Source organism: Sinocyclocheilus grahami, unplaced genomic scaffold (assembly GCF_001515645.1).
Source record: "Sinocyclocheilus grahami isolate Dianchi unplaced genomic scaffold, SAMN03320097.WGS_v1.1 scaffold194.1, whole genome shotgun sequence".
Taxonomy (NCBI): domain Eukaryota; kingdom Metazoa; phylum Chordata; class Actinopteri; order Cypriniformes; family Cyprinidae; genus Sinocyclocheilus; species Sinocyclocheilus grahami.
In genome coordinates, this window is record NW_015505373.1 from 188,754 (window position 1) to 207,626 (window position 18,873).

An 18,873-nucleotide genomic window follows, 5' to 3' on the forward strand; every position below is an offset into this window, starting at 1 on the left:
GTTTTGGTGTTTACATAGTTATTTTTGGTTACTGATGTTTTAATCATGTTACTTGTCTGGTGTAAATGAAGAGTTAATGTCAAGCCCTGGAGTCTATAACGTTAAGTGCCGGGGCTCAGCCCCAGACGGCCTGGCCCAATTTAAACCCTGGTCTTATGTAGCATGATGCTACAGTGTGCATGAATGGTCACATAACACGCGCTTTCGGTCTTGTAGTATGAACGGACATCTTCATATGATTGGAACTCTACACAGCTCCCGCGCTACTCTCCATTGGAAATGAATGACTTTCGGTCTGTCATTTGTCGGAGATAGTGGAAAGCCTGCTTGAAACGCAGTGGAAACGTCAGTAAGAGGAGGATCGTTTTCATTTTAAAACAAAAATGCACCAGTGTAAATGTAGCCTTACAGCTACGGGGGCTGGGACGCATTCACACTAAATACTCACGTGTGAGCCACATCTCTGAGTGTCACACAGTCGCGGACCGACTGTGCAGACCTATCGGTGTATTAGGCCATAGTAAGATACCACGAGCAGACTGCTCCGTACGTTTTCGCATCGCTCTCGCGGATGTCAAACACTGATCGATCTGCGCCTCACTGACGTTGATGAGATTAACCCCTTAGGTATCGAAATTTGGTACCGAACGACGAGACGTTTTTCGTTACTCTGTGGTATCGAGGCAATTCGGTCGGTGCCTAAAAAGTATCGAACTCGATACTCAGCCCTACTCTGAAGTGCACAAATAAAGTTTCTTTTTACCAAGCCTGTTGCTGAAGCACTTCAAATTGTTTGGCTAAAACTGTGTTCTTCAAACGAAAAAAAAACACTTTATTATTATTTATTTCCCCCCTAAAAACATTCTCTGGCTTTATCCTGTAAAATCTAAGGACTTCAACATCTAAATACTTTTAAGACAAAGTGTCATTCCGTTTGAAGCTCTGGGCCCGGTTGCATGAAAGTCCTTAAGTAATTTGACTTAGGGGTATTCCTGAGGGGGGAAAAATCCCTAAGGTAAGGAATTTCTTTAAGAGCGTTGCAACAAACATGTTAACTGTCACCCTTACCTAAGTGTTTATACTAAGTGTTTCACGGGAGTTCCTGGCAACATACGGCAATGAGCGCTGCGGTTGCTATAGTTACTACATCTCACAATAAACATAGATATACATATCTCTGACAATAAACAGAACCTAACTAAATACAAACCTAACCAACTAAAACACGAACAAATAAACGCTGCCTGTTTCTGCGCTGCTTTGTTTGTCTGCACTGCTTTGTTGCATACTCGTTACCGAGAAAACCGCTTTTTTCTAAAGTGAAAGTGCCTCCTGCTGACCAATGAAAGGAAAATTTACCAAATGTGAAAATTAACCCATGTTTTGACGCTGCAAACACGCAGAGTTGTAAATGTGAACAGGTGGATCGACAAGAAGATAATGCATTTTAAAAAATATTATGTTTTATTTATTATTAGTATCTAATTAATGTAATGATTAATAATAATTGTTTAAATTAATATAATAATTGATTCAACTCATCCATTTTCTTAAAAAAATGATATACAACTTTTTTTGTAAAAACCTGTAAGTCATGCTTTTTACAGTCATTTTACAGTTTAATATGTTACCATAGTCATTGTCCTACTACGCTCATATGATATTTTATTTGCGCAGGTCTTAAAACATTTCTTAAGTCTTACATTTGAGCTTAAAAATCCTGCAGATACTGAGTTTAAGATGACTTAAGGGAGCTGTTTTGGTCCCGTAAATTTATCAAGGTGAAATAGTTACTAAGGACTTTGTAGCAACGCTTAAGGTAACACTTAGATAATTAAGGGGAATACTTAATGACAGCCTTAAGGTTCCTTAAGTTGACCCTTAGGATTTTTCTTGCAACCGAAGTTTAACTAAGGGTTCCCTTAACCTTATAACTAAGGGATTTCTGGTTGTAACTGTTCACATTGTAGCTCTGCACATCACTGTTCGCAGTGGTACAGATAGCACTAGAGATTCCCTTAACACCCCGCATTTATTACCAAATGCATGACATAAACTGTCTGAAGGCGTTGACGTCATATCGCCTGTCGCTGTGTCTTGCTTATTTCCAAACATCATGCAACGATTTGTTTTCGCTGTCACACATCTGTGAGCATTTTACCATGAAATGAATCAAGATTATTATCTTCACATCCCCAGCCAGACATGTGCTGGCTGACCCTCAACGTTTCACTGTCATGTGTGTTTGTATACTGACCCTAGGAGTGAGGTTTATGCCTGTTCTCAGTTGTCAACTGACTTTGAGTTTGGGGCTACTTATTTATTTTATTAAATTTTTTAAGATCTTGGTCACTTCTTTTTTCCATCTTTTCATTTTCAATAAACTCTCAAATTAATTCAGATTAGCTCTAAGATTCTGTTTACACCCAGTAATGAAATCTGTTGAGGGTGATCCAAGTGGCTATAAACGCATCATTTCAAAGAAGCTTTACAAAAAGTTCTACTATGCAATACTAATTATACAGTACTGTATAACTAGTATAGTACCGTCTGTAAACCTTGTGTGTCAGAGACACAAGTGCACAGCCATCTTTGGAATTTTGTCTTTGAACTTCTGTTCCCTTTCATTCGGTCACTCTCGACGTCACGTCGGATGACCGACGAAATTGGGATCTCGCTTAGAGGGACCAGCAGTAGCAGCAGTAGCTGCTCCTCTTGTAAAGAAGCCCTGGCCTACGCCAAAAAGTAGGGGCACAGGTGGCTTCCTTGCGGTAGATCTGTAAAATCGCTAGTGAAGTGTAATTTTAAAGATTTTAAAACGAGCGGTTCATTAATAAATCTGTACGACCTTACCTTCACGCTGTGGAAATACAAACTGGAAGACAGAAGACAATGAGCGCAGCGCTGAAAAGGGGCTGGGCTACATAAGATCTGTAATGCTTAAATGCATAACATTAAAGCATTATAGACATATTAACGGGTTAATTCACCCAAAAATGAAAATTGGCTTGTGTTTTACTCGCCCTCGAAGCATCCTAGGTGTATATGACTTTCTTCTTTCAGACGAATCCAGTCGGAGTTATATTAAAAATGGTCCTGGCTATTCCAAGCTCTATCATTGCAGTCAGCGGGTGTTACAGTTGAACAGTCCACAAGTCGTCAAATAAAGCACGCGCATTCATAATAAAACGTGCTTCACACGGCTCCGGGGGGTGAATAAAGGCCTTCTGTAGTGAATCCATGTTTTTGTAAGAAAAATATCCATATTTCAAACGTAATAAACACTTTTATATCACTTCTGCCTACTGTCATACACTGAAGCCGTGCCGGCGGATGTCGTAGCACGTATGTGTTGCGTGATTCGTGACGAATGCGGAGAGAGAACAAAACAAAATGCCGGTCATGAATTAGAAGTACAAACCGAAGATTTGCAAAGAAAAATGTCTGAGGATTTCGATATAAGCCAAGAGGAGACTGGTTTTCCTTTGCTAAAGTAAGGAAACTTTGCTTCCTTTGCTCCTATAAACAAACTCGCGAGACTAGCATATCTCAGAGGCATACGTCATACGCCTTCCGCATTTGAAAGATAACGGAAGTGAGAGAAAAGTGTTTATTACGTTTGAAATATGGATATTTTTCTTACAAAAACACATGGATTCACTACAGAAAGCCTTTATTCACCCCCCGGAGCCGTGTGAAGGACGTTTTACTATGGATGCGCGCTTTATTTGACGACTTGTGGAATGTTCAACTGCAACACCCGCTGACTGCAATGATAGAGCTTAGAATAGCCAGGACAATTTTTAATATAACTCCGACTGGATTCGTCTGAAAGAAGAAAGTCATATACACCTAGGATGCTTCGAGGGTGAGTAAAACACAAGCTAATTTTCATTTTTGGGTGAACTAACCCTTTAAGATAGGGCCAGACAATATACTGTATAATAATGGTGTGAATGGTTAAATGTAATTCAGAGATATAATCATTATTTGGTTTTGTTCTAAGTGAGAGCCAGCAGTTTTTAATGAATTGTTGATTTGTTTGACCATTGCTAACCACGTTTCCAGCAGATGTTTTATTACAATGATCTAGTTATAATACAGCTTACATAATCTTATATAACGCAATATCACTTCTTCCAGTGGTGTTTGTGGTCAGACCACAAGGAGATCCACAAGTACCTTGTGTCAGGAATAGCACATGTTGGAAAAATAGCACCAGACTCGTAAGTAATCAAATGGAAACTATTGTCTAAGCTGCATGTGTAGCCTTTCATGAATATTGTTAGAGGAATGAAGTGACTGGCAACAAGTTTTGGGTCCACCCTACTTCAATTATATAATCTTAACTGACTATGCAGTGTTGTCTGAGCTGAATTGGGAAGGAATAGCTTAATCTTTTATCATGTGCCATGAGGGGAGGAAATGGGAAACATTTAAACATCTGGATTGTTTTCGTTCATTGCACTGTGGGTTAACTCTTATATTTTTTTCTGCCTCTGAAAGCTTGGATTCCCAGAGAAAGTTCATCATATGCAGACTATTTCATCAAACCAAAGTCAAAGCTGAACACACCACTATTACAGTGCAGTTTTGACATATTGTGACCACTAATGCTGGTCGTCCTACCCAGAATTTGTGACCCTCTCTGTGAAATCCTGGCTAAAGTCTCAAAATTTAATTATGAGATAACAAGCATCAAAATTTGATTTCAACCATTAATAGGGTATATGTCGAACATCACCTGACCAAACCCGGAAAACGGGTCTCATTGCCTCCGCTTGTCGGAGAACATGTTAACAGCCGTATTAAATAATAGCGATATCTATGGACTTTTAAGATAATCAGTTAAACTAGCTAGCTGTTTTTATTGTTGACATTTTATTCCATTTTTATATCTAAATGTGAAAAGAATAAAAATAAAAAGAACTTTTAGATATCAGTCCGCATATGTGATGGACATTGGTTATGATCATCATTGGTATCTACTTTGAAGGCATCTTGAGTAAAACTGCTTCATATTTAACTAAGCATATGCAAAATGCTTGAACCGGAAGCGAAGAGACCCGGTTAACAGAATACGGAAGTGTGTTGCGCATAACCCCTATTTCACTATGATTCAATCTTTGACATGGTCTTACTCAATCAGTAATAAAGATATCAATGTTACTTTTTCACAGAATGCCAATGCTCCAAAGTTCTGTTTGTGGTGTATTAGAATGGGCTGATGATAGAAAAGTCAGCTTTATGTGTGTCTGTGCAAAAAGTGCAGAAGAAACAAGGTTGTGTCAGAAACATACTTAATATTAAACTCCCTATGTTTACTTTTTGTTGGCTTCATACATATAAAAAAATATTGGGTCCCACTTTATATTAAGTGGCCTTAAATAGTATGTACTTACATTTAAATTAATAATTTGATACAATGCACTTATTGTGTACATGCATGTTTTTACATTGTACTTATATTTAAAGAATACCTGCATGCAATTACATCTGTTATTAATTTCTGTAATTATATTGTACTTATTTTTAATGTAAATACATAGTAATTAAGGCCACTTAATATAAAGTGGGACCAAATATTAAAAACAAAAACAAAAATAGAATTGGTCTTGAATCGCATTGACATATTGCTTGCAATAATACTGTCCTGAGACACTTTTAATCCAATGTAGCAGAGCTTGTATCCAATGTACCAGATGCCTTCCTGCTTGCTACTTCTAGAAACCGCATGGTAGCTTGCACAAAGACATTTTTGGAGCTACTGTTTTCTCGGGACTGACCTCTTCCTCATATTCAGCTGTCCTTTCATTTAATGCCAACTGACCTGAGCAGGTAATTGCGTTCTGTCTCGAACTAATCAAGCATGTAATGTTCTGTTTTTTAAAGTCCAGACTTTACAGCTTCTCAGAGAGAACTGATTGTGCTGCCAACCCCGCTGCCCCCCCCCCCAAAAAAAACCACATAATTTGCCCGCTCTATTTAACTAGAGATGTTTTACCATTGCACATTGTTGTAGGCATGCTAAATTATTTCATACCATACAGCAAATATGGACAATATCTTCATTCCACACTTCTGCCACACAAAAACATGCAGTTTTAATTTTTATATTTACTGAATGCAGCCAAACTTTTACGAGAACAGTAGTCCGCAAGAAGATTTATGTAATACATTTTAATGATACAAACATACACTACAATTTAAAGTCTGTGTTGTTCAAGTTTAAAGTAACATTCTTGAGTTAAAAGTAAATTCAAAATGTTAGTGGAAAAGCATCTTTGATGAGCTACAGAGAGAAACTAGTAGCCAGGCAATAAACAGGTGACCAGTCCTGACCAGCAAGTGACCAGCACGGGTCAGCAGGGTTTGCCAAAAGCAGCTAATGTAGTATAATGGTTTTATGGTAGACTAAAATGTTTTTGAAAATACTCTTTGTTTGAGCCAAAAGCAGAACCATGCACTGTGTTTTTGATTAACATCAGGAATGAGTCAGATTTATTGACATGGGAAAACTACGTCCATGTCAGGAAAGACTAGCTTGTCTTGAAATGTGTTTGTTTACAAATGCACTTTCACCTTTCCCTTACCCTCACAAGTGTACATTACATTTCAGGAGACTTGGTGTTGACAGATGAAGACATTTCATAATGTTGCAGTTTGCCATTGCAAAATAAACTGAGGAAATAATACAATATGGCAGGCCCTTTGTAATAATAATAATAAGTTTTATTTATATAGCGCCTTTCCAGAGCTCAAGGACACTTTACAATAAACATCAGAAATGTGAGGATAACATCAAACAAACAATCAAACAATAATACAGAAAGTAAAGTAAAGAGAACATCAGACATCCAGAGAGTAATATATGGATAAGACAACAACTTTGTAGTGCTTTAATATCCCTAAGATAACCAATTTCAGGCTTTTACAAAGAAAAGCAAAGATATTAATGTAACTTGGAATCTCATCTAAGAGAGGTCAAATCCCATATGTTCTTAGATCTTCTCCTTCTGTCTGCAAGCTCTTCAATTAGGCAGGGCTTTGAGTTTCTGAATTACAAATTATGAAGTAAATATTTATTTCATGTGGCATTGTCTCGCTTGTCAAGAACCAAACTCTTCTGTTCCATGATGGCTTCATGATTGTGGTTCCAGTTTTTAATGAGTTGCAGATCTGCAGAAAATTTTGATTGGTTTCTTTGGTTATAAAAGAGCATTTCTGGACCTCAGTTTGTATACTAGAAAATAAGGATGCATGATATTATCGGAATGTTATCAGAATCAGTCGATAAAGGCTTAAAATGTAAACATCGGCATCGCCCCGATATGAAAAACTATGCCAAATAGACAAATAACTCACATGTGCTCAAGGTGTGCTAGTGATAAGATCATGTCACCAGTGTGGTCATTCTTGAAGCAAACCTTTGCCTGAAGCATGATTAGATTTACTGTTTTGCAACACAGCATTTCATTTGAGAATGTATGTACAGAATTATGCGTCCAGTGTGCGATAGAGTCAACAATCACGAGCGTGTGCAGCAACAACAACAGCCTTCCCCGGGTCCTAATACGGGTTCCTTAGTGTCCAGTAAGGCATTTTATTTATTTAGGGGATGCTATAGGCCCGTTTGTAATAAAATGAAAAGTAAAATACACAAATAACTTAGAGATACTTGTATTTGTGAATAAAGCATTAATTGATGTCATAAAATCATCTATTTTGATTTAAATGGGTCATGAGCTGCCTCTGTTTTGTGTGTGACGACATTACTGCTGGATCCAATATAGTTGGCACAGCATCGTCTTTTACTTTGCTTTACTCTACTAAATGACTAAATGTAAATGTACTTTAAATCTTTTGAAAATCCTGTGTCAAATTGTGCCTTGTAATCTGCGGTAAAATGAAGTGAACAAAGGACCGAGTTCTTACTGATGCGGTCTGGATCTTCATTCAAAATAAAGTTAATTCACTCTTTTCTAATGTTGGCATCAGAAGGAAGGCAATGCAAAGACTGTTTTTCCACAACTTGGCACTGCACAGTAGAGGTCTACATTTCCACAGTAGAGGAACTGCGAGACCCGACCAGATTTTTTGCGCCGCAGGATTAAATTCCCGAATAAAACGCGGTAGCAGTCGGTAACTCTGGTGTAATTTGAACGGGAGCGGGCGGTCTAACAATATCCCGTTCCCGACGCCCATTCAGAACAGTATATCTGCGCTTTATTCTTATTGACCACCACCGGTACAGCCTGCACTCGGACTGTTATGCACGCTCTACACGCATGCTTTCTGCGCCACGCGTTTTATTTGCGTGGTCTGTGCACAGCATGTGCATAACGATGCTCAGAGCAGGTTGTGCCTACTGGTAGTAAATATACGGCCCTCAGACAGAACAGGCAGGTTGTCGATGAGTGACAGAGCAGAATAAGGATGTAGCAAAGTGTGGATGCGCTGTCCTTGAAGGAGTTCAACTCAGTTTTGTTTATATTTTGCTTAGCCTATAATTTTAAATGACGGATGTGGTATTTATTTATTTTCTCTGCGACTTTCGTGTTTTAACAGAAAAATGTCAAACGAATTTAGTATTTCGACAAGACGAATAAAAATAGCTAATAGGCTATTTTTGTACAACCTACATTTAAATTTTTTTTCCTCTGCCACACTTTTTCCTATTGTGTTGTAAGTGTTAAACAAATTGTATCCTGAAAAGACGAATAAATATAAGAAATGCAATTTTTGTACAACATTTTTATTTTCTCTTACACTTTTTTTCCTACTGTGTTGCATAAAATATTAAATGAATTTTGTGTCTTAAGATAATTCATAAATTCAAGTCAAAGTCAATAAATTCAAGACGAATAAAATAACATAGTCTACAATTTTGTGCAGACTACACTTTTATTTGGTAGCCTATGTCTTTTTTTCAGTAGAGGAAATGTAAACGTGCGGTTCTGGAAACAAGATCTAAATTTAGCGGGAACGGTCGGGTCGGGAAGAAAATTATTCTAAGCGGACAGCGGGTGAACAAAGAGTGAATATACAGTGGGAGCGAGTGGGTGTGGAATAGAACCTTGCGGGAGCGGGACTAAATAAACAGTCCCGTGCAGACCTCTACTGCACAGCAACTTGTTGTGTTCGGAGCCATCTTTATCGTTGGTTTCATTCGCCTCTCTCGTAAACACTGCATGCACGAATCTGTGGGCGGGGCCAAACAGGCAGCAATGTAGAAGCAGGCGTTGATCTTCTGCAGAGGCGGTGTTTAGCCACACTATTGCATCACAGAGTAGAACATTCCACAAGCTGTCGTTTTGGCAGACTGGCTTCAATATAAGCTATTTTTAGACTAACAATAAGTTTTGAGTTCTGAAACTTCTAGGATGTTTTCATAGTACAATGACCTCTTATATGTCAAAAGATCAAGGGAATTTTAGTTTCTCAGTTTATGACCCCTTGAAAGGGCAGAAGCTATAGCTTACATGAATAAAAATCATAAACATGACACATAACCAATTAAATAGCTTTATATACAGATTTATTATTTAATGTGTAATATTTTTTTCAAACAGATTATGAAAAATAAACAGCAGATTAATTTTATTAGTTATTTTCAATGCTTTCAATGTACTCATTATAAAAATAACTTTAAAGGGGTCATCGTGTGCAAGTTGATATGATTCTTTAGGGTCTTAATGAAAAGTCTACACCATACTAATACTTTATAACTTTGGTTAAAATTTCTCAATGGTCATCTAAAAAAACATCCTTTTTACCTTGTCAAAAACAGCTCTGTTCACAGCATCCCATTTCAGTGCATGTCTCTTTAAATGCTAATGAGCTCTGCTCACCCCGCCACTCTCTTCCATGGGGTGACTAGCTGTATTCATGAGACCGTACACTTTAGCTGCATTGCTAGCTTGCTAACTAGCACATTATTGGGTAAGGTGATTTGCAAAGATTCATTTAAAAAAAACCTTATACTCCTTCTGTAGGTGAAGCTGGATCATGAATGATTCGCGCGAACATTGACACATTTAGGTAGATTGCATTCCCTTCAAAAACAAGTAATCCACTGCGTCTGGCGGACTATTGACAGCTCACTCATGGCGGGTCTGTGCTAAAATGCCAATGTCAATCAACAATCGTGGGAGGGGCCTTGGCCTGAGTGATGTCACTCTGCCAAGAATCTGTGAATGGCTTGATCTGAGATCTCATAATTTATTGGAATTTTTTTTTAAAAACCACTGGGTGGATTTTTATCATTATAGGGTGGTTGTGTACACACACTGCCAAGACACATTTCAGTTCAAACAACATGTAAAAGTGAATTTTGCATCAATATCATCAGTATCTGCTATCTGCCAAAATGAGTTAAAAATATTGGCATATTGGATATCTGTAAAAATCCAATACTGTGCATCCCTACTAGAAAACAATACTAAAACACAATGAAAGTGTAAAGAGACAGAGGACTGTAAAGCTGGCACAGTATCATTTCAGATTAATTTAGATTCATTAAGAGTTTTCCCTAAATTAACTCCTAATTACTGCTTATTGATAATGTAGGAGTAGGGAGTAGGTATTGGGTAGGGTTAAGGGATCTAGAATATGGTCATGCTGAATAAGGCAATCATATGTGCTTCATGAGTACACACAAACAACCAATGTGCTTGTAATATGCATGCTAATAACCAACTTGTTAGTTGTGTTGTTTGTGAGCAGGAGAGCAGGACAGTAGATTGTCAGTTCTTTCTGAAAGTAGCTCATGGCTGTGAGTCTCGCCCCCAACAACTGCCTTCAATATTTTCTAACGAAATGGAAGTGAATTTCCAGTTGGACAGCAAATTATTTCAGCAGAGTTGAATCGCTGGAGCCATTAATGCAATGGCAATAGCAAGAGATTACAAATTATTTGTAAGTTTTTCAAACAAGACTCATATACTCATATACGCAGTATATCGAATCCTCTAGTTCTTTGGAAGTGCTCATTGGAGCTGCCTGGGAACTTATAAACATGACTTTGTTTTCTGGCAAATATAAAACACCAACAGCTTTCCAAACCATTACTAGATGCATTCAGGTAGTCTTTTAGTCTTTTTTCTCTCTCTCTTCTGTTTGAAATAACTTTTGTTCAAGCCTGTAGGTTCAAATGTATTGTGGGATTTATGTAGACTTGAGCAGCTTCTATGTGTGCCTTTCCTGTGTATTTATCTATCAAATCAATTATTTTCTATTATGACATTGAGTGACATGTTTAAACTGGTGAAGTCAAATAATTTATCATAGGAAGCAACACCAATACTTACTTTCTAGCTTGTGTTTTGCTCTTTCCCACTTTCCCCGCTGAGTGTCAGAACATTTATTTTGAGCTCACCTAGCAAGTATGTTGCCCCCAAGGGCTTTTAAAAAGCAGGAAAGAGACAGCTACTGTAAAGGCTTATGGGCAGAAGTGCAAATGTTCCATTCAGGGTTCTCTCTCAGTCATTGCATACGTTACTGACGTGGAAAGGGGCCTTCTTGTAGCCAATACAGTGATAAATAGAGATGAGCAGAAGTACTCAGGTTCTCAAAAGTAGCACCAGTGTTTAATTGTAAAATCACAATTTCTCAAACTAGGGCTGTCAAATCAAATTCATTATGTATTATGCAAATAATGACCGTTTATCATCAGTTGTGAGAGAATCGTGACCTCTATTTTCTCAGTTAAACCAGAATTGTGTGACTCTATTAGTTACTGAGATTACTTTGACCATTTCTGTACATTTCATCTGGCCCCGCAAAAAAAAAATGCAATACCAATCGATACCAAACTTGGTGGTTCATCACTCTGAAATTGTAAGGGCTTTTTTCCAAAATCCTTAAGTCGTAATCTACAAAATGTATACCTTTTATATCCATTTCCGGCATGAAAATGTTTGTGCTATTTTCGATTTTCTTAAAACCTACTTCTTCAAACTCGTCTTGGGCTGTTCGCCAGTCTTCACCAAACCGTGTACAAAGCAGCTATAGACTATGCTGGCTAAAAGTTTCCAAAATATGCTGATATGCAGAAGCATTGCAAAGATATGTTAGCAAATTAAATTGTCAGCCATCACACATTTTAACAAATGGATCTATATCTGCTGAATGCAAACTCCTTAAAACACTTTGACTACAAGGCATTCTGAGGACACACAAAGAGATATGTAGACCCAAAAAGTACTTGTTTGATTATTCTGTCAAGTATTCAGGGGGTTTATTGTATCATAAATGCTGTTTCTTTTTGTGTTGCTGGTAACATCAGTGGTTTTGGAATGTGTTAGAAATATTGTTTTATTAATTGGTTTTGTATGTTTGTTTTTTTTTTAATTATGGCAGCATTTGCTTTCGCTGGGATTCCGTTACCCCTGTAAAAGCAGATGTATTGGCAAGTCTGGCAGTCATAGAACACTTCAGACTGACATTACACAAGTGCTTCCAGATGGTCATTAGAAGGATCATAAATATAAAAGTAAAATATTTGACAGGCCATTTATTGTGCGAATATACTGGCTAATTGCTCATCTGCTTGGAGATTTTACTGTTTTTAGTGTTATAAACTTGTGTAGAATGCATGCTCGTTTTCAGAAAATTGTATTGCATGGATGAACTTCAGAGTCATATTTTAGACTATACCACAAGGTCTCTGAATGAGTCTATACTTTGTACGGTAGTACACTCTATGACTGTAAAATTATAGTCATACAAGTACGTGTTGTTTTGGGCTCATGATTTTTTTTATTGTTGGTTGTAGCTAATCTCAATTTCTGTGATCATATTTGCTGTATTAAAGATTTAGAGTGTGCACTAAAACATTGCATTCTTTCGTTTTAGCATCAATAATAAGCTCCAGCAGCCAGAGGCAGCATCAGGAGTTCTGGAGTATGCCATGAAACACTTTGGAGAACTGGTAAGAGCTTTCATCCCTTATTAATCTGTGTGCCATCCATCATGACTTCATAAGATGAGGTGAATCTCACTAAGCCTGTAAAGAAAGGTCTTGGTCATATATCACCTTAAAAGATATTTTAATGTTTTTTGTTGTTGTTGTTGTTGTTTTTTTAATCGTGATGAGAATTGGGGGCAAATATGCTTCATTGTAATAAAAATAGTATTCGTTTGTCTTGTTTCATCTGAAGTTAAAGTTGTATTAGCTAAATAAGTATTTTGTAACATTTTAAATTTTATGTATTTATGTAACAATTTATGTAACATTTAAACTTTTGGTTTGTTTTTTCATGTTTCAAAATGTTGAGATGTTCTGATGCATCATACACAGTACTCCCGTCCTCAGAGTGTCTCCTGCTGTCCAGACAGACAGTTCAGATATAATCACTTAGCCATGTCTATTGCGTAACTCCACAGACTTTCTTTGATAACACTTGACTGACTATTAATTGCTCCAACATGTACATTTTTATTTTTTTTCTTTCCCCAAGGCTGGACTAGGGAGTCATATTTGTCTAGATATAATGGTCTTTCACAAAAAAATTATCTAATATGTGGATGGTTCACACTGGTGGACTAGACTATACTTAGCAGTTTTTTTTCTTACACAAGTTTAGAATCACTATAAAATTTTGTCTCTGAGAGAAAGTGGTACTTTTATTTGCAAAGGATACATTAAATAGAATTTTTAAAAATCTGTACAGTTTCTATTCACAAGTTAGAACAGTACAGTTAATTTTTGGCCAATTTAAAGCCAAAATCATACTTGCGAGTGTACAGTTATGGAGTCAGAATAGTATCAAAATTAATACTTGCTCAAAATATGATGTGCACATGTGTAACCAAATTAACATTCACAAAAAGTTTTTCCTACAAAACCACCACTGGTTCTGCACCCCTTTACCTAAATTCATTACTTCAGACTTGTGTGCCTCTAGAAGTTTGCGTTCTGCAAATGAACGTCGCTTTATTGTACAAAAATATACAAAATCACTTTAACAGGCTTTTACATTAACTGTTCCCTCCTGGTGGAATGACCAGCCCAACTCAATCCCAGCGGCTGAGTCCTTAGCCATCTTCAAGAATCGGCTAAAAACACATCTCTTCTATCTTTACTCTAACTCTAGCACTCTATTCTAATGATATTCTTTTTAAAAAAAGCTTGCTCCTTTTAGACTTGCACCCTATTCATTTACTAACTGCTTGTTTTCTTTAAAAAAAAAAAAACGAACTAACTAACACTAGCTTTTCTAATCTTTTTGTATTCTATCTATTTGTTTTCTTTGTATTTATTATACAATTAACAAAAGCAAAAAAGGCCTCTAACACTAGCTTGCTCTATTCTTTTTCTATTCCATCTGATTTCTTATGTATTATGTAATGAAAAAAAAAACCTTGCTACGTGTACTGCGTTAAGCTAACTGAGACTTGTTATAGCACTTGCGTATCATTGCTCTTTTGTTGATTTTGATTGCTTCTATTGTCCTCATTTTTAAGTCACTTTGGATAAAAGCATCTGCTAAATGACTAAATGTAAATGTAAAAATGAATTAACATTTAACTTACAAATTGTCATGTATGTGTTTGCGTGTTTTGCGACTTTCCTTTATTCATGTTTGGGCCCATTAAACTTGTTTAGGCAATCAGATTTCAGCTTCAATCAATCAGCCAGTCATGATCTACTGAGAGCACATCACCACGTCAACACGCCAGGCACATCAGATGACAGATACGCGCACACACACACAAATGCTATTTTCACTGTATTAGTGAGGACATCATCATCTCATCGCTTAACCCAACCACTGCCCCTAAACACTAGATTTCAAATAGCTAGATTTAAATACAAACATGATTTGACTGATTTATATGCCTTTAACTAGTGAGGTCTGGTTCACTAGTCAGTGCTCAACAGGTTTCACTATTGTATATTAGTGAAGACAATGTTGAATGGTGAGGTCATTTTGGATCTCACAAGTATAGTCAAACCTGTACACACAAATACGAAAGTAAGTAAATTCACACAAGTGTGACAATTTGCAAATACAGTCTTAACAATCCGTTTATTTAATTGAGGGCACTTTTGATTTCTTAGGAATTAGTTTTTTCCTAGTAGGTTTTCTACATAAACAGTTTTCTAGAGCATTGTCTGTGGAAAAACAATACTGGAATTTAGACTTTAAAAAGGTAAAGTCCTTAGCCATTTTCAAGAAACGACTAAAAACACATCTGTTCCACCTTTATTTGACCCTCTAACTCTAGCACTTTCTATTCTACTTTATCTACATTTATCTTTTTTTTTTTTTATATTACATTTTTTCTAATCTATCTACTTTTTCTTTGTGTGTATGTGTGGGTGTTTATGTGTGTGTATTATATATATACACACACCTTGCTATGTGTACTGCGTTAGGCTAACCGAGACTTGTCATTTGCACTTATATATTGTTGCTCTTTTGTTAGTTTTGACTGCTTTTATTGTCCTCATTTGTAAGTCGCTTTGGATAAAAGCGTCTGCTAAATGACTAAATGTAAATGTAAATGTAAAAAAAAAAAACATTATTGTTTTATACTACATTGGTGAGCAGAGGCTTTGATTTCTTTTTTTAAGAACTTTAAAAACACAGGCGCTAGTTTAGTTTAAGTATTTGTATGAAATGTTCAAACAAATACACATTTCTTTGTTTTGGTACTTTTCTACATTTAATCACTGTTTTTGCACATTTTCTGGCCATTGTAGAATCCAGAATTATGAGTGAAGATTTACTTTGTTTTCTTCTGTTGTAGCCTTTCGAAACTTATTGGACCCAAGTGACATACAAATTTTGTATGCTGTATGAAAAATGAGGATTTTATGCTCTCATTCATTAAAAGAGACTACTTTTTAAAAATTCAGTTTCTTTAAATTATGAAATATGACCTGGTGAAGTGTTATTTCAACTGTTGCTGAGCCATCCATTACTCTGGCAGATGCTCACATTGGGCTCACTGCCAGTTTCAAATAAACTGTTGCTATGCTCTCGCATTAAATGTTGGAATAACAATTGGAGCTATCCATACTCGGCTGTCAGTGTTCCAGATGGGAATGTGATAGTGTGAGATTGAAAATCCCCATTATTAAGTGCCGAGACGAGTTTGTGATTTACTTAATTTACAAATGAATCAAGCACTTTTAACCTCCTCCCCAATAATAAATAAAATAAAATAATAATAATAATAATTCAATGATATCAGTAATATCATTTTAATTATTTCCATCATCCTTTTATGTTTTTCTTCCACTACAGGAGATCCAAGCCACCTGGTATGAGAAACTTCATGAGTGGGAAGATGCTCTGGTCGCCTATGATAAAAAAATAGACATGAACAAAGATGATCCGGAGCTTATTCTGGGCCGCATGAGATGTCTGGAAGCACTAGGCGAATGGTAGGCATACATATAATAACTTATCAATTTCTGGAAGTGGGCAGACTAATTCTTGCTTTTTTACAACTTTCTGTTCTTTTTTGGGATTTTTTTACATTTTTCAATTCATGCATTAAGTTTCAGGATAAATTTATTGAATACTCAATTTTTTTGGAAAGTCCAGTGTAGTCCTATTCTTATTGAAGTTAAATTTAATGGGGTTGTTTTGTGACTAGACAGGGCAGACAGGTCCATGTTTCTAAGCAGGCAGTTTGTGGTGCTGTCAATTGTTTTATTTTTTTGGTTACTATTTATTAGTTACTGATAAATTTTTTAGTCAGGTTTACATTTTTGCCAAATGTAAGGTTTTAAACCTTGCATTATTATTATTTTTTAAATTGACATTCTTCTAATATCAAGTAATATCAAGAAACCTATTATTGATGGAAAAATGCGTGCTTCCCACAAGCTGTGAAATATTCAAAGGAAAATGAACTGTAAAACATTACACCATGGAAAGTAATTTCTCCTGTGAAATAGATTCCTCTCAGTACGGGGTCACACAACAAAGAGAGAATATGATCTAGTGAGTAAAAGCACAGATTAGTTGTGTTTGTGTGCTCACAATATCCCTTTGTGCCCTCATGCAATCTGACAGTGCTGTCATTTGACATTTTTTCCCTACTTTTGAAAGGAAAATCTTACTGATTTCTGTAATAGTCATTTACTGGGAAGCGTGAGGAAGAGTTTGTGTGGGAGAGTGATTGGCATGAGGGGTGACTTCCCGGATTTGTTGCAGTCAGCGAAACCAGTAATAGGACACAACTAGATGGTGAAAGTGGAAACAGGAAATATAGGGATATCAATGAAAATAGTTCAGTCTAATTAAAAAAATTACAATTTTGCTCAATACTTGTGTGTGCTTTTCTGCTGCCTATAAAATATCATGCTTTTTGCTTGGCAACATACTAACAGCTGTTAGAATCAGTGGTGAGCTCAGCCTCTTGTGCGTTTCACATGAGGAACAATATTTGCTGCCTACGGAGAGCATTCCAAATTACTCTCTTATGAAGATGCATTTCAGTTATCATGCTGCCTTTTGAAAAAAATTAAAGGTCTGTCATCAATCAGAAGAACTTTGTTAAGGGTTTGGAACAAAACAAGATATTTTTAATGAAGAAATTTCTGCCCATCCATTGAAAGTCAATTCTTCCATAAAGCTGATGCTTCAAATAGTTCATAATGGCATTGCAAAAGTAGTTCATATGAATCAAGCAGTTTAATCCCTGAAGAGACACAATCACTTTATGTAATGACAAATATTTTATTCTTTAGATTCACATATATACTACGCACATACTGTGCATAGAGAACACCCAATATTGTAAACAGAAGCTTAAACATGCTTTGTTGACGTGCAAGAACCAGTGCAGTTAAAAAAAAAATTAGCTTATATTCATCATATCTTTTTATGATTGTGTCTCTTCAGAGTTGGATTGAACTGCTCAGTTCATATGAATTTCTTTATGAACTTTTTGAAGTGTCAGATTTTTGGTAGAATAGACGACTTTCAGTAGAAGGACAGAAATCTCTCAGGCTTCATTAAAAGTATTTTTAATTGTGTTTCGGAGATGAACGAGTCTGATGGGACAAACAAAGACTGGAGGTGTGGGCAAAGCATACATTTATTTTATTCTCAGATGCGGTGCTCCCATGCGACATCTAGTGTTTGAAAACTCATATATTTTAACTATGCTTTGTGATTTCTGCACAAATCTATCTCTGTCTCATACAGGCTCGGAAATTAACAAGGGCTTGGGGCAAAAATGTGACAATGGCAGCATTACACACTAATTATTATTATTATTATTTTCCTATTCTATAATTCATATACTTTATGTAGGCTGTTTAAAATTACATTAATCTCATAATATTATGCAATTGTTGTTTAAATACATTTATGCTCCCTTTGAGCATGAATAAACAGTTTGTAAAAGTTTAACTAAACATGATGACATGTCGTCTATGTACCACCTTGGCAATATAAACATGGCTTTTGTTGATGTTGATCAAATTTTATTTGTAACATACTATAGTATTCTAATTGATTGATTGAATTAATTCATTTAATTTAAATAAATCACATAAAGAAAAAAAAGATACATTGAATAAAGGAATATTAGCTTTTAACTTTTAGTTTCATTAAAATGTCCGTCATGGACAGCTATTACTATTTGACAAAGTCAGAAACACAATGGGAAAGTGTCAGTCCACATTTCAACTTGTTTCTGGGAAAAATGTTCTCAGTCCCAAAGACCAAAGGGACCATTGAATTTGGCCAGCGACAGATGAAAAGCAAATGTCTGTCATGGTATGAGGGTGCAAACGTCATGTGTGCGAAGGTACCATTGACATTCAAGGCATATATTGGGATTTGTAGCGAATCAACTCAAAGGGGAAATATGAATAATGAATCATAACTAGTTATAATTAATTAT

General features: G+C 36.2%; 1 protein-coding gene across 1 annotated transcript in view; it reads left to right on the forward strand.

Annotated features, from left to right (window-relative positions):
• LOC107594963 (serine/threonine-protein kinase mTOR-like) overlaps nt 1-18,873 on the forward strand; it is a 139,001-nt gene that overhangs the window by 63,288 nt on the left and 56,840 nt on the right. Inside the window, exons 29-30 of the mRNA XM_016285202.1 lie at nt 12,856-12,931; nt 16,257-16,396. Coding sequence (XP_016140688.1) covers nt 12,856-12,931; nt 16,257-16,396 — 216 coding nt within the window. The remainder of the gene's footprint in view (nt 1-12,855; nt 12,932-16,256; nt 16,397-18,873) is intronic.